At 47.3% G+C, this 15,704-nt stretch overlaps 4 protein-coding genes across 4 annotated transcripts in view; 2 read left to right on the plus strand and 2 right to left on the minus strand.

Annotated features, from left to right (window-relative positions):
• LOC126562723 (E3 ubiquitin-protein ligase RNF185-like) overlaps positions 1-15,704 on the minus strand; it is a 382,489-nt gene that overhangs the window by 301,718 nt on the left and 65,067 nt on the right. The gene's annotated exons all lie outside the window — the stretch shown is intronic.
• Positions 114-1,808, plus strand: LOC126560949 (cytochrome P450 4C1-like). The gene is made up of 2 exons (XM_050216899.1): positions 114-720; positions 790-1,808. The coding sequence occupies exons 1-2, from the start codon at positions 114-116 to the stop codon at positions 1,806-1,808; spliced, it is 1,626 nt and encodes a 541-aa protein (XP_050072856.1).
• Positions 2,385-4,072, plus strand: LOC126562079 (probable cytochrome P450 4ac1). The gene is made up of 3 exons (XM_050218489.1): positions 2,385-2,961; positions 3,024-3,288; positions 3,361-4,072. Exons 1-3 carry the CDS (start codon positions 2,409-2,411, stop codon positions 4,070-4,072), a joined length of 1,530 nt encoding a protein of 509 aa, XP_050074446.1. The 5' UTR covers positions 2,385-2,408.
• Positions 5,000-9,960, minus strand: LOC126561366 (mediator of RNA polymerase II transcription subunit 23). The gene is made up of 7 exons (XM_050217475.1): positions 9,849-9,960; positions 7,818-9,748; positions 7,126-7,623; positions 6,422-7,049; positions 6,199-6,355; positions 5,670-6,114; positions 5,000-5,600 (listed from the first exon to the last, which is right to left on the minus strand). The coding sequence occupies exons 1-7, from the start codon at positions 9,891-9,893 to the stop codon at positions 5,000-5,002; spliced, it is 4,305 nt and encodes a 1,434-aa protein (XP_050073432.1). The 5' UTR covers positions 9,894-9,960.

Genomic DNA, 15,704 nt, shown 5'->3' on the forward strand with positions numbered 1-15,704 from the left:
TCAATAGCGGATGCTCTTATCGGTAACGCCTTCTTCTAGCACGCAAATAGCACCATTTTCCCTCAGTGCTCGATCGGGAGAAAGCTTTTTGATTTTTGCATTCAGTAATCGACATGGCCGCCGATTGGAGTGTACTAGCGATCAACGGCTCGCCACTGTCGGCCGTCCTTCTGCTGCCCGTTCTACTGCTTCTGGTGTGGATCGTTTGGGATGTGATCGATAGGCGTGGTGCGACGTACGGTGCGGTACGACAATTTCCCGGACCACCCGTATGGCCACTGATCGGTACAATGTACAGCACCCGTGGGTTAGATGCGGCCACCACATTCGATGCATTTCGTCGCTGGACCAAACAGTACGATGGAACGTACAGACTGTGGCTAAACAGCTATCTGTTCTCGCTCAACATTACGCGCTGCCAGCAGCTGGAACCATTTATGAGCGGTGGACGCAACACGGACAAGAGTTTGCTGTATCGGTTTCTACACCCATTCATCGGGATCGGTCTGCTAAACAGTGCGGGTGCCAAGTGGCTCCAGCGGCGACGCATTCTAACGCCAACCTTTCACTTCCACATCCTGAACGGGTTTCATCGTACGTTCTGTGAGGAGAGTGAAAAGCTGGCGGCCAAAATTGACTCCAGACGAACGTTGGAAGAGTCAGCAGTGGAAATTGACCTTCAGTCGGCAATGTCACAGCTAACGCTGAACACTATCTGTGGTATGTATGGGGAAGAGGCCTAGGATGAAAAATTCGACTCCTTTAGTCGCATCTTCCCTTCTCTGACAGAAACATCAATGGGTGTAAAGCTGGACTCGTTGGACGGTGCACGCGAGTATCGGGACGGTATCTATAAGGTGGGTAATATGATGCTTAACCGTGCAGTCCGGCCATGGCTGTATGTGGACTGGGTGTACCGGGTGCTGGGATACACCCAGAAGCTACAACGTTTGCTAAAACCACTCCATCTCTTCACCAATCGGATCATCGCACAACGGCGTGAACTGTTCGAGCAAGGAAAGTTAAACGATCTCAGCACAGTGGATACTACAGAACAGGACGACGACTCCCCCCTGTACGGAGCTAGTTCCGGTGGCAAAAAACGGTACGCCATGCTGGACACACTTCTTGCAGCAGAAACGCAAGGACTAATCGATGCCGACGGTATCCGGGAAGAGGTAGAAACGTTCACATTCGAAGGTCACGATACGACCGCATCCGCGCTTGTATTCATCTTTCTAACCCTATCCTGGGAGCCAGAAATTCAGGACCGCCTGTACCAGGAACTAGTACAACTGTACACCGAAAAGAAAGGTACTATCACGCACGATGATCATCTTTCGCCAGTCGATCTAAGCTCGCTAAAGTTCTTCGATCGCGTGATCAAGGAGTGCCTTCGCCTATGGCCACCGGTAGCATTCATTTCGCGCTCCGTTACGGAAGAAATTTCACTACCGGACGGTCGTACCATACCGAAGCGATGCATCGCCAACCTGCATATCTTCGATCTGCACCGTGATCCGGCCCAATTTCCCGACCCGGAACGGTTCGATCCGGATCGCTTCCTGCCGGACCGAATCGCGGCACGTAATCCGTTCGCGTACGTACCGTTTAGTGCAGGGCAGCGGAACTGCATCGGGCAGAAGTATGCACTGCTGGAGGTGAAAACCGTTGTCGCCTATCTGGTGCTGCGTTATCGCATCCTGCCCGTAACGAGACGGGAGGAAATACGCTTCATTGCGGATCTTGTCCTGCGGGCGTCCAGTCCGCTGAAGGTTTGCTTCGAGCGAAGGAGGAGTGCGTGGTAAGGTGTGCGAGGTTGAATTGCGTCCCTGTAGGTGGGTGGGTTATCTTATGGGTTTGTTTACTGTACAGGCGGAGAGTACACGCGGTCAGTAGCCGCCATTATCAGGAGCGCGCTGACTAACACGTGGGACGAAGAGTCGCAGAGGCCTCTAGTGTACGACGGCGTGTTAATTATCAGCAGACTGTTTGCAAACAGTCGTAATATATTTCTGTACTTCGAGCCCTCGTTTCAGTGTTTTAGTGTTGGTTAGTGTGTGGACAAAAATATAACCTAATTTACTGATATGCAATATACAGAGCAAATTGAGGAATTAATTCCAGGTGTGTGGTTCACTCGAAAAACACAATCACGATCAAGAACAACGATGCTCGGCTTTCTGTGATTCTTTATCAACAGCAGTCCGGTGGGACCGAACATCACCGAAATATTGCTCTGCCTTTTAATCATCACCTACCCACCCTTGGGGTCAATTTTGCACTAGTCATGCTCGCGGGTATCACAATCCGACCCCAATCGGTATGCCAAAGTAGCTAAAGTTCGGGATCGTCTCAAATCTACGTCCGAGTGGCTCGGTTCAGTTTACTCGCACAACCCGCAAGAGATGGACATCCTGACCGTGGTTTTACTGTTCGTAGTGTTTCTGCTCGTTGCCTTCGAATTGCGCGTCCAACTTTCGGCAGCGTACCGTGCTGGGAAAAAGTTTCCAGGTCCAAAAGCTTTACCCATCCTTGGCAATGCACACAATCTGCTGTTCAACGACCAGCAGCGCACCTTCCAGCTGCCCCGTCGGTGGGCTGCTAAATATGGCGACACGTATCGCATACTGGTGCGCGGACTGCTCAACCTAAACGCGATCCAGGCGAAAGACGTCGAGCCGCTCCTATCGAGCCCGAAGCTCATCGATAAGGGTTTGATATACAGCTTAACCCACAGCTTCCTCGGCATTGGACTGTTGAACAGTACTGGCAGCAAGTGGCAACATCGTCGGCGAATCCTGACGCCCGCATTTCACTTCAACATCTTGCCCAGCTTTTTGCTCACCTTTCAGGAGGAGTGCCGCAGTTTGGTGGCACAGCTGGGTCAATACGCGGACAAAGGTACACCGGTGGCACTGCAACCGATCGCTACGAAGTTTACGCTAAATACCATTTGCGGTAAGCAACGGGAAGTTATCGTTTCAGACCTTAAGTCTAACGTTAATTACATCACTATCTAGAAACGGCTATGGGCATCAAACTGGACTCGATGACGCTGGCGAACGAGTATCGGGGTAAAATAGAAGCGATCGGTACCATGCTGCTGCAGCGGCTGATGAATCCTTGGCTGTTTGAGGATTTCAACTACAAGCTGACTGGATTGCAGGCCAAATTGTACAAGCTGCTTCAACCGGTGCACGCGTTCACCCGCTCTATCATACAGCAGCGCCGGGAACTGTTCCATCAAAATGTACGAAACATAGGCGATTTTTCGGAGGAAAATATGTAAGACATTCAGTTCATTTCCAGTGACGTTGACATAATGTTCAATCTCTTGTCGATTCCGGTTAAATTTAGCTACACGAATCTCAAACAACGGTACGCCATGCTGGACACGCTGCTAGCCGCTGAAGCGAAGGAACAGATCGACGAGGAAGGCATTCGGGAGGAGGTGGATACGTTCATGTTCGAAGGGCACGACACAACGTCCGCCGCCATCATCTTTACGCTGCTGCTGCTTGCCCACAGCCCGGAAGTACAGCAACGGCTGTACGAAGAGTTGCAGCTGATTGCGCAGTCACGATCGGATCCAGATGGGGATGCAGAGTTCACGCAGCGTGACTACAACGAGCTGAAGTACATGGATATGGTTCTAAAGGAATCTTTACGGTTGTATCCACCGGTTCCCTTCATTTCTCGTAACATCTCCGAGGACACCATGTTTGGTGATCGATCCGTGCCGAAGGATACACTGTTCAATGTGCACATCTTCGATCTGCACCGTGATCCGGCCGTATTTCCCGACCCGGAACGTTTCGATCCGGATCGCTTCCTGCCGGAAAACGTTGCGACTCGTAGTCCGTACGCGTACGTGCCATTTAGTGCGGGTCCAAGGAATTGTATTGGTCAACGGTTTGCTATCTTGGAGCTGAAGGCGGTGCTGGGTGCGATACTGATGAACTTTCGCGTCCTACCTGTTACCAAGCGTGAGGAGCTGGTGTTCGTTGCGGATATCATATTGCGCACGAAAGATCCGATCATGGTTAAGTTCGAGCGACGACATCGATAGGATTTTAAGAAGGGAAGGGCGGTTCATGTCACTTAAGTGCCCTTGGTCACCTTTTTTTGTGACCTTTTCCGCTACTACTTCTCTCTGAACTACTAATTAAATTATTCCAATCTGATTCCGGGATAAACTCCCAAGTCGGATCGATCAGGACGTTTGTTCGAATCCAGAATTGGGATATCGTGATTGTAAACAACAATTTTTACATTTTTTTATAGCTCAACTCTCATCAGCGAAAAGTTTGCAGCACTCTTGCCCCAAATAGGTGGTCCTTTGCTCCAAAATTATTGAATTTTTATTTTATTTTTTAACTTCATGACCTTCATAAACTGCCTTCACGATTCGACGTCTTTTTGTCTCAGCTTTGTCATGTATTCCACAGTTTTTTTTTTTAATTTTTGTTTCTTTGTGTTTTGAGAGCTTATTTTAACCGGTTGAAATATTGTAAAATTACATTAAATTTTGTTTATCAGCAAAAAAATACGATAAAGTGAGAAAAATTTAGTATTGTTCATGAAATTTGGTATCTTGCCACTGGTACGTACAACTCTGCATACTCACATGGGCATTTAACTGACTTTTTGCTGTAAAAATGCTAGGTTTCTAACTTACCTATATGGCACACTTGCCCCAAGTTTCTCTAATATCGATAAGAAAAATCCTTCCCGTACTAAAGCGAATAAGGACGGCCCCCCGATGGTGAGGCGATTTCGGAGCCGGTGACCTAGTAGGTCGTTAAGTCAAAAAGAAGAAGAAAGCAAAAAGTAATTCCGGATGTTGTGTTTTTAAAGGTAACAACTATAATCGGTTACAAGATAATGATCGCATGTAGTCTTTCTTTTAATAATTATATGATCATCAAGCATTACACGCACACATTCACACCTAGTTTAGTGATACATAAAAAAATGTCAAGTCCCTTAAGACCCTTTAGTGATGCGTTTGCATGCCCTGTTGACCCATCTGCTGTTGCAGTTGCTGCTGTAACGCAACATTAGGATTTCCAACACCGCTTATCTGCTGTGTTTGCTGTGGCACACCTGTGCCTGGTCCTGCAACTCCCTGTCCCGGGGCAACTACGGAACCTTGCGCTGTTCCGGGACCCGTACCGGAAGCTGGTCCTGGTGGTACGGTTGTACCCGTTGCAACACCGGCAACACCTTGCACACCTGCCGCCGTCTGATCGACACCGATTTCCTCGACGTTCAGGCGCGTTATGAAGCGTAATCGCATCTGAAGCGCTGGTCGCAAACGGCGAATGATAGCTTCCAGTTCCGTTTTCATCGTATCGCCGACGAACATGTACTTGATGTGGTATAGCAAATCGCAGATCGGATCCATATAGCGTAACGGTTGCGCTGGCTGTGCCTTGTCCACCTGTTCCAACAGCTCGTACAGCATGAGCGTAATGTCCGAGACGGCACGCGCACGCTCGATGCTTAGTCGATGCAGAAACGGACCAACCACGTGACAGACGTAGATCAGCTGATACTCTGTATGGACCAGTGGTTTAAGTTTTTCTTTAATTGTCCTAAAACGAAAAGAAGGCTGTTATGAAAGCTGCCCCAAGGTGCATAAAACAGGTATGTTCGACACGCACTCAGTAATAGTAGCTAGCTGCCCGATACCGAAATGATGGAAAATGCTATGCACAATCGCTAGCACCGTAACGTAGCTCCGATCAAGCATCGATTCCTTCACAATCTTAAAGTTAAACATCTCGAACGGACTCTGCCGGTAGACCCATTCTTTCATCGACTTTGAATTCAGAGCACCCTGCAACCGCTCGTAAATGACGCTCCAGTAAGCTTCCGGTAGGGCTGCCATTAGCAACCCGATCGTGTTGGCCCAATTATGTATGACGGCATTCGGTACGACGGTATAGCCTTTCACCAACACGTCGATAATGCTGTTCGCGACCACAGTAGGTCCAACCGGCAAACCAAGCAGTTCCACACACGTCACGTACAGTGCATGGGCCGGAGGATTTGGGAACTCATTAAATCGCCAATCCGTGCCTGAAAATACATTCTTCCCATCCATAGCTAGTGTAGTTTAGAAGCTAAGGAAAATCAAACGAACGTGAGGAAAAAATGGGTTTTGTTTGGGGTTCAGATAAAAAAGGATACTGTCTTGCATGCGTCGCACAAGATTGATGTAATAGGTCAACTCCGGCACCCAGTTTACGTTGTCCGTCTCTTTAGTCATCACGTACGCCTGGTACGCTTCGGTAAGGGCCCAATTTTCTGGTCGTACATCTTTTAGCGATCCCACCACTGTGCCGACCTGGACAGAAAGATTTAAAAAAATAGAATTGACCGTGAGCCAAACCTTCTACCTTCTACTACCTACCAAACGTTTTTTCAACTGTGGTCGATCCCGTAGCTTCCGCTCGTAATAATGCAGCGTGTTGTAAAGATACGTGATAGGACGATCGTGAAATTTGTACAACGATCCCAAATGGTCCAGTATCACGTCGAGCGTTTTGCTCAGCTGTGTCGGTACCTCCAGAAACCGATGCACGATAATGTCCAGTACGGGGAGAAACCGGAGACAAACATTCCCAAAGTACACTGGCAGCGTTGGATGCGACACGGATTCATCCGGGGCAAACTTTTCCGGGAACTTTTGATGAAACGCTAGATGCCGTTCGTGCCAATTGTTTTGCTTCCAGTGTTCTGGTGAGTTGATCGTAATGAATTCCTGCACCCGATTGCGAAACTCGGACGTTTTCAGCAACAGCAGCTGAATGATGTAGAAGCTCACCTGCGCTTCATTGCCGTCAAGGGTGCGCAATATCAAGCACAGCACAAGCCGATCGATCGTTACGATATTGTACTTCCAGATCATATCGTTGATCGTGTCGACACATTTGTTCACGTGCGCTCCACCACCCGAGTTGGCCACCTCGAACAGCAAGTAATCACACATTTTCCGTAGATGGGTGGACAGTGCGCGAGCACCGATGCGTTCCAGAATTCTGCAAAAAATTAAAAAAAGCAAGAGAATCTTAAGCAACGCGGAAAAGCTAAGCCCTTTTTTCGCACTTCACTCACTTGTACGCTACCGGACTGATAACGTCCGTTTCGATAATCATCTTAAACACCAGACAGAGAAAGAGCGGTGGATTAACGGTCATGCCGAAATGAGCGATAATGTCATTTTCGTTCGTCATCGACGCCCAGTTGCGGTACTCTTCGTCGACCGTTTTCTTCAGCAGCTGCTTGCTTTCCTTCGGTATGTTGTGCTGCATGAAGAATTCGTTCAGCACGGGCGGGAAGCAGTAAAGAGTATGCTGGGGCCAGGCATGGGGCGTATTGAGCATTATGTTCTGCAGCAAATCCTTACACCAAGCGCTCGACTGTGGATCGTTTCCGGTGCCGGTGATGTGCATCGAGCGGGCCAGCGTTAGTACGAGCGCACGGTTAAGTTCCTCACTTTCGGCTGATACAATGTTGCCCGGTGGTTTCGGTTCGCTTAGATAGCGGGAGAGTTGGGCCTGTACTTCTACCGAACCGAGCCCAATGATGAGACGGAGGGCGGTCGATTCAACGCTAAAATTAAAAATTCATAAAAATAACTATTAAGGCTCGTCCTCACAGTGATTCGAGCGTATCCATGGATTAAGGCTCGTCCACACGAAAGCTTATTGTAGCGTATTTTAAGATTTCTTGCCAAATCTTGCCAAATAAGTGTTGACGAGCCCTAAGAATAAAGTTTTACTAGCTAAAAAGCGTCTAGCACCTACCAGGAGTGAAGCTGCATTTGATTCGTGTGCGGCACTGAGGCCAATGAATGTAGATGCGTCAACAGCTGCACCCGATAATGCGAATGGATGTGATGCATCCGATAGGAGAACATCTCCAGCAGTGTGTAAAGTATGCCCCAGGCTTGTGATTTAAATACCTGCGGCAGTAACTGTCCCAAGAATCCTTTTATGCCAAGCGACTCGATCTCGGTGTACACCAGCAGCCGTGAGTACGTTTCCACGAGGGCCGGTGCCATGTTGTTCCCGTTCGGGATCGAGCTTTTGTTCTGTGCTTGTTTGATCATGTGCATAACAATACTGTGTATCAACGACATCTTGCTATGTATGGTTAAACTGTCCAGCACGCGCATTGAGAGTGGAGCCGTCGGAAGAGACTGTACGCCACCACCAACCATACTAGCCTGCGGGTTCTTACTGTTGCCCAATATCGTATCGATCAACGCTTGCATCGGGCGCGAAAAATAGTCCGTCTGGGTGGAGTATGCGTTGCATAGCAACGCAAACCGATACTCCGATCCCATAAATAGTGTCGGATTGTTGCTCGGCATGGCGAGATGTTGCAAATACTCAAAGTGTAACCGTAGCGCAATCGGTACCGGTCGATTAATATTGTAATTCTCCGTCTGGGCACGCTTCATCAGATGGATCCAGATGCAGGTCGGTGCCATCTGATGCGTACAGTTGGGATTATTATTATCCGGTACCGGTAACGGTTCCTTCTCCGGGTACAGTATATCGTACAGCTTCAGTATCGGCAAAAAGTTCAGTATGGAGTGCTTCTGGATGCTACCCGAAATGTACTGCAAAAATACCCACATTAAATGGTCCCGACCGCGGCGTAAATTACGCACCGCCAGCTTTTCGTGCAGCGCGTTCACAATGTTCTGAAACGTCGCGAACTGAAACAGCACGAAGTAGATCAGCTGCGAGCTAAGGTGCAGCCAAACCCACTGCGTGTGGCTTTGATCGTTATCGTGCTCGCTGTTGGCCACATTCGGACCCGTCGCTCCCTCCTTTTCCGAGTATTCCATCGCGTTCAGCACCAACCAAACGAGCTGCTCCTCCAGTGCGGCACACTTTTGTTTCTGCTGCTTTTGGAAGTTTAGCATCGAGCAGACCATATCGCGTGAATAGGGCTGCTGCAGTACGAACCGCAGCAGACGGGCCTGGGGTTGCAGCAGTTCCTCATCGTACGGTAGATTGCCGCGGAGCGAAAGCTTCAGCGTGTCCGGATCCAGCTTCCACGGTATGATAAGATTATCCGCGTACGACGAATGTTCCACAATCGGAAGCATTGACGAGTGGCCAATAATCGACAGCATCTGTGCGACCGATACAAACTCTTCGATAAAATTTGCCGTCAGATTCGATACACGCCAGTGCATGTTTTGGTAGTCGGTTTTCTTGATCTCATTTATGATAAAGTACGCCGGCAGTAAGCATGCGTTTCGGTTGAAGATATGTTCGATCAGTTCGATTAACTCGAGCAGCTGCGGCAGTATGTTAACGCTCACGTTGGCCGGAAACGAAAGTGCCTTCTCTTTGCAGCACTTCATGATTTCCCGCACCCCTTTGTAGTCGACCCCACCGATCACTTTCCGGATCAGTCGGAATGCTTCGATCCAGAAGCATGGATTTTTGTACACCAGCTTTTCCGAGCACATCAGCTGATCGCACAACAGTTTGGCGGGGATGATGTTCAATGCCACCATGCGGTTCATCACCTGCAGATAGTTGTGCACCCGGTTCTGGTGGTTTACGGTGGCCACGTAGCCAAGGTAGCTACGGATCGATGCTTCCTTCACTTCCGGTGTCATCGCACCGAACAGGGTACCGATTTTCTTGTAACCCTCCTCGGTCTTTTTACGCTGTTCCTCCTCATCGAAGCTTGGGACAATGTTTTTATCCTCCTGCAATGTGCATTCGCATTAGTTGGGGTGGCAGCTTTTCAACACCATGATGTACGCAGACCAAGCGGCGCGAAAGCGAAGTAAATAATGTTTTCCTTACCAATACTTCCTCAAAAAGCTTTACAATTCGAAGTTCTGCAGACATTTTTGCACAGTTTTACACAGCAAACATACTATTTCACACGCAAACGTTCAATTTTCACGCACCGCTTTATTTCGACTGAAGCACAAACACCGCTTTCGCCGATGTAAACAACACCTAGCGATGGCACGAGCTAGGGATAGGCAGAGGGAACACTAGTTCCGGATCGGAGCAGAAGTTGATCCGCTCCATTGCGGTACGTCTGCTCCGGAGTATAACAACAATTTGAAATTCCGTTTATTTTTTGTGCGTTTACAATTATTTTTTTTATAACTTTGAATAGATTAATAAGTAAGCATATAGCTATAAAATAAAACCCGTTGATAAATCAAGAATTTATTTCAATCATGTAACCATAAATCCAACATAGAATGAGCATCAAAAATATTTGTATGTTTGTATGTTAGCTTCAATGCAAACTTTATTTGCATAACATTAGAAAAAAATGCACGTGAGAGATTCACGTCATTAACCACACACATCTCCAACTCGCGGCTGAAGAAATAAAAAACAACAAAAAGGCTAGAAAGAAAGATTCGGTCGAAATAGGTCACGTTGTAGGTCAATGCCTTGTGCTTTGACCGTCATCACTAAAGTTTCTTCGCATCCCGCTCTTCGGCGTAGTCACTTCGCTACCCGTCCAGTTCTTAGGATAACGCACAAGACGCTATTTGCATGTTTGACTTTCCATAAATAACCATAACCCAGGACTGCATGTTGCTTAACCTAATCACGTTTCAAATGATTTGTAAATAAACAGAACAGAAAACATGTACGCGGTAAATGATTACCACCGCCACTGCACAAGCACGGAGCAACACACTTGTCGCTTCGATTCCCGGCGATTTCGATGCCGATCGCCTAATGAGAACGAATTTGTATGGCGCCTCGTCCAACACCCTTCAAACAAGGGTGGGGTGAAGTGGGTAAGGATCATCCCTGATGATTTGCTAGTACAAAAGATCAGATTCGTAGCGCCGATGTTCATTGGTTGCACGTGTCGCACAGGTACTAGTCGATGGTGACGATCGTAAAAAAGAAGATGGCCGAGCTAGGCGACTCCATCGCTACGTATGATTACGTTTGGTTGAGACATGAGAAACAAATTTGATTGTGCTTTTGACGAGAAGGATCTAATCGTAAACTGAACATTTCGGAATGTTCTGGATGATCTTCCATCGGTCAGTTGAATAATCAAGGAATCGGAGCTTACAAAACGTAGCACCTTTTTTGGCTGGTAAAAATTTCAATAGCTTTCAATGACTTACACACGTGAGCCATGCTCTGAAACGAAGATGATAATCATGAAGATGATCAAGAGTACTTGCGCCCAAAAGCAAAAGAAGAACACACCGATCGTGCATCGCATTCTCCAGCCATTAGATAGCACGATCATCTGTAGGCACCATGGAGACATGGCCAGCTCGGGAATTGACGAAAGGTTGAAAAAAAAATCAAGAAAAAATCTAGACATCGAAATGAAAGACCACACGGGACAGACGAAGGAGACGAATGGACGAAGAACTTGAAACAAGACAACCCACGACACATACGTACACACAAAGCTTCCATCTGAAGCCAGATAAAATGTCCATGTTTTTTTTTTTGTTTATTGGTTTGTGGGTATAAGGAAAAAGAGCAATAGAAACCATGGTATAAAATAACCTGTTTCCCTACCTGTCTGTTTGGTGTTCTGTAGCTGTATCTGAAACAAATCGTACCCATACACAGATGAGTAGTTTCTTGGCATCGGCGAATGATAACGCGACTTTATGCTTTATTTTGTCATCTAAAAAGTAATGATAAATAAGCTTTGGAAAAAGTAAAGAAAACTAGAACTAATGTTTTATTGTAGCTTTCCGCTCTTTTAAATGTAAAAACAAGCCAATAACTTACACTTTGTGATGTTTCTAAAGTGCAACTACATTTCTAGCATTTTAAGATGTTGTCACGAAGCAAGACATAGCATATACATACAAACTGCGAAACGAACGAGACTAGCATAGCAATGTGGCTCAGCATGTAGTGAGTAAGCGTGAGTAAGCGAGGGAGAGTTTGTGTGTGTGTATAAGAAGGGATGGAAGGAAACAACCGCCCCCCTTAATCACTGTCGCACCTGTGTGTGAGGAAAGAATGGCGCGCATAGGAAAGAAGGAAGAAAGCTTGCCCGTTCCTAAGACCCTTCTTCCTTCTTTTGTAACCTTCGTACGATTGTGTATCATGCACAGGGTTCTCTCATTTGTGTATGCGGTTTACATGCGTCAGGTAAAGCGTCTCACCCTCGTAAAAGCATTTCCCGTTTCATCCACGTACCAAAAAATCAAAACCTCACATGCGCAACGCCACATGCAACAGGTTCGCCAAACACAAACACCCACACATACACACAACAATCGAAATGGTTCTGGCAAATGGTTAGGCTTCTCCAGCAGCTCCGACGGGTTGCGAAGTGAGCCTTAATGGTGCCACAAACCCCGTAGCAACCGTCACTCGTGGTCGTACTGTGGCGCGACGGTCCCAAACTTGTTGATCAACTGTTGTGAGCAAAGGGTTGTCTCCACGACCGACCACCAGCAGAAGGAACTCTTCCAGCAGGTTCTGGAAGTATGTTTGGAGGCTTTCGGCTGAAGATATAACCGTACCAAAGGGTTGGAGTGATTCTTGTTCCGCTTTTCCTTTGGCGCTGACCAGAACGGTGGCACGGAGGGCAAGACAAGCGATACTCGCGAGAGCTCAGACAAACGGCCAAGTGTGCCGCGAACGATAACCGGGGGCAGGGTGGTGCGCAACGGTGGGTGTGATGCTGGGGTTTGATCTTTTTCCACTCGCCAGCGCCAGATCTTTAGCGGCAGCTTCATTCGTGTTCGTGTGCTCGCTGTGAAGTGGTTGGTTTTTGCTGTGTAAGAATCTCCTGCTCGAATGGTGTTTTATTTTTTTTAAACTATCGTCAGATGAGATAAGCGAGAACTCGCATTTGAGAAGGGAACAGTGGTTTTGTGCTTTTGAATTTTCCGGCATGTTAGTTTCTCTGTGAGTTTGGGAGTTCAACAACAAAAAATCACACCCCAAAGAGTTGCGTGCGAGAGTGCAATGTGCAGTGTGGTGCAAGTGACGAGCATCTGACGAAATCAATAAAATCTAAAAAGAAAAAAACAAACACAACAACCACACACCACCACGTCAACAGGTCAGCCAGAAACAGTTGAACCGTGCATTAAAAGCGTGACAGCAAATCACGCCAAAAGAAGAACCTCAACATCGAACGCGAGAAGGGGCTGAAAAATGGTGGTGGCCAAGAAAGATGGAGAGAACGATCGCGATCAGTGTTGTGTTGTTGCCCATCGTATAGAGTGCTGAGGGAAAACGAGAGAAAGAGAGCGAGAGAGATCGATGGACTGTGTTTGTTAGCTTTTTGATCGATGCGAAAGGTGCGTAAGTCCCAAAAAAAGCAACCCTCTCGGGCCAGAAAGGGACGCTTTTAAAGGAGAAATCCATTCCACAAAAGAAGAAAAATAAGAAGCAATTTAGTGTGTAAACCTGTAGATTCTACCTTTTTGGAGGACCTTCTTAAGGGTACGGATTCGGATCGGTCTATCTCGGTGATCGATAGTTCCCGGTAAAAGGCCACAGGCAAAGTTCGGAAGTGCAGTTGAGAATGGTTTTAGAATTTTCCTAAAGCTAATGAAAGCTTCGGTTTGGATGCAAACAAAACAAACAAACAAACAAACAAACAAAAAGCTTTAATTGCTTGCGGAAAACGATCGATCAAGTGCGAACGCACCCAAGGAAAAGGGGTTGCTGCAAGTGTGAGTGTGTGTGCGTGTAAGAAGGTGGTCAATACGCAAGAGTCGGCGAAGTTGTTCAACTCACCGTCGTCGTCGTCGTCGTCGGAGGCCTAAAGGTTCCCAAACCCAACCCAAGCAAGATCATTCGTCCCCTTTTTTTTGTAATACGCGCTGATCAAGTGTGTGACTTCGTGACCTGCTGAGGATGTGAACGCGCAAGTGTCTGTGTGTATGTGTGTGGACAAGTGGCAAGAAGCTAGCAAGAAGCACATAATAAAGCTAATGTCAGAGGAGAAACCACATCTTCAAGATGCATAACACAAGAAAAAAAACCATAAGACAAATCTCATGCTGCTGATGCGTGTGCACGATAGAACAAGTGTGTGTTTGAGCAGTATATGCGTGTATGTATGCATGCGAGTGTTTGTATGATCATAATCTAAGCAAGAGTGTGTGATTCAATACAAACGTATCAAAAACCTGAACAAGATTGCTGATAGAAGGATAAAACGCCCTTAAAAAGTGACGATCGCGGTAAACAAGAGAGTGAGAGAGAGAGAGAAAAAAGGAAGGAAAGATCAGGAACAAATCGAAAATCGGGTTGATTCGCCATTAATCATGTGCACCCCCAAACCTTCACCCCTTGTAAGTTACCTCTCTCTCTCTCTCTCTCTCTCTCTCTCTCTCTCTCTCTCTCTCTCTCTCTCTCTCGCTTCCTAGTATCGGTTGTGCGATCTTCCCATGTAAGCTGCTCAACATCAACGTCACATCTCTGGTGAATGACGTTTACACACATCGAAGTGCACTGTGAACTGGTCGACAATACAACAATGGCGACAGCAGCAACAACAACAACGAAAACCCATCTCAACCTCTTCCTATGTCGTCTTGAAATACATTGGTGATGCGTGCAAATCCAGTGTTGTGAATGGGCATGCGATGCGTGTATGTGTATGTGTGAGAGAGAAAAAGGGGGTGATTTTTTTTTTTACTTCTCTTTTCTACCGATTGACGTTTTCCCGTTGATGAGACGCAATTCAAAACGATTGCGATTCTCCTAACGTTTGCTTGGAGGGTTTGTGTAGTAGTAGTGTTGTTGTAGCGCAGCTACTATCAAAAAAAGGGGTTGCTGATTTGGTTGCATAGTGTTGATCGATCGTGCACAAACACCACGCCAAAAAGCCACCCCCTTTTTAGTTGTAGTGGTACCGCTGCCGTATTAGTGAAACCTATAAAGCGGGACGGGGGGGGGGGGGGGGGGGGGGTAAAGCAAGAGGGAGTGGGGTTTTCCGAATTCGGCCCACCCACACACCCCACTTTCGTTGCAAGTGCACGCATTTCGCACGAGCGAGCGGCGTCTAGCTCTCACGCTCGCTCACTCTCTTTTCTCAATTGAAAAGCAAGCAATGGAGGGAAGGCGTAATGCGTTTACGTAGCACACGACACACGCACGCACCGATTGACTGTATACAGCCAGTTTCGCGTGGCTAGCTTGAGGCTGTCCGATTAGTAGTGGTGACGTAGGGGTACAGTGCTGTTTGCTGCTACTGGCGCCTCCATCGCAAGCAGTCGTGATAGTAGTAGTAGTAGTAGTAGTAGTTTGCTATTAATTCCCGTTTGTTAAAAAGCAGCGGACGCACTCGCAGCAACCTTAGCAAGAGAGCAACGAATAGAAAGAGAGCGAGAGAGAGGGTGAGAAAGAAAAGCCCACAGAGAGCAAGGTGTTGAATCGGAAAAGAGAGCCGACGACGGGGAGCAGATTTTATTCGTTCGCGGTACGCAGCCCGAGAGTGTTCCCCGATCTCGAGATCACTCCTCATCCATTGCCTGGCTGGATCGCGTAGGGTGTTGTTTGCGGGTTCGCTTGGTGTTGTGTGTGTGTGAGCCTGGGAGCTGTTTCGATAATTTCCCAAACTGCACAGCAAATTAAATTCGTGAAACGAGAGTGTTTTTCTTTCCTGTGGTTCGTCTAATTCTTTCCGTAAGTTGAGCTATGCGCAAGTTCGGTGCTTCGAAACGCAACCAAATT

Source organism: Anopheles maculipalpis, chromosome 3RL (assembly GCF_943734695.1).
Source record: "Anopheles maculipalpis chromosome 3RL, idAnoMacuDA_375_x, whole genome shotgun sequence".
NCBI lineage: Eukaryota > Metazoa > Arthropoda > Insecta > Diptera > Culicidae > Anopheles > Anopheles maculipalpis.

Bases quoted from the DNA above. Each gene is read 5' to 3' on its own strand.
- LOC126560949 (XM_050216899.1), top strand. From the start codon at position 114: ATGGCCGCCGATTGGAGTGTACTAGCGATCAACGGCTCGCCACTGTCG. The intron at 721-789 runs GTATGTATGGGG...CTTCTCTGACAG, and splicing joins AACGCTGAACACTATCTGTG to AAACATCAATGGGTGTAAAG.
- LOC126562079 (XM_050218489.1), top strand. From the start codon at position 2,409: ATGGACATCCTGACCGTGGTTTTACTGTTCGTAGTGTTTCTGCTCGTT. The intron at 2,962-3,023 runs GTAAGCAACGGG...ATCACTATCTAG, and splicing joins TACGCTAAATACCATTTGCG to AAACGGCTATGGGCATCAAA. The intron at 3,289-3,360 runs GTAAGACATTCA...GGTTAAATTTAG, and splicing joins GATTTTTCGGAGGAAAATAT to CTACACGAATCTCAAACAAC.
- LOC126561366 (XM_050217475.1), bottom strand. From the start codon at position 9,893: ATGTCTGCAGAACTTCGAATTGTAAAGCTTTTTGAGGAAGTATTG. The intron at 7,624-7,817 runs GTAGGTGCTAGA...TTTTAATTTTAG, and splicing joins CAAATGCAGCTTCACTCCTG to CGTTGAATCGACCGCCCTCC. The intron at 6,356-6,421 runs GTAGGTAGTAGA...CTTTCTGTCCAG, and splicing joins CACAGTTGAAAAAACGTTTG to GTCGGCACAGTGGTGGGATC.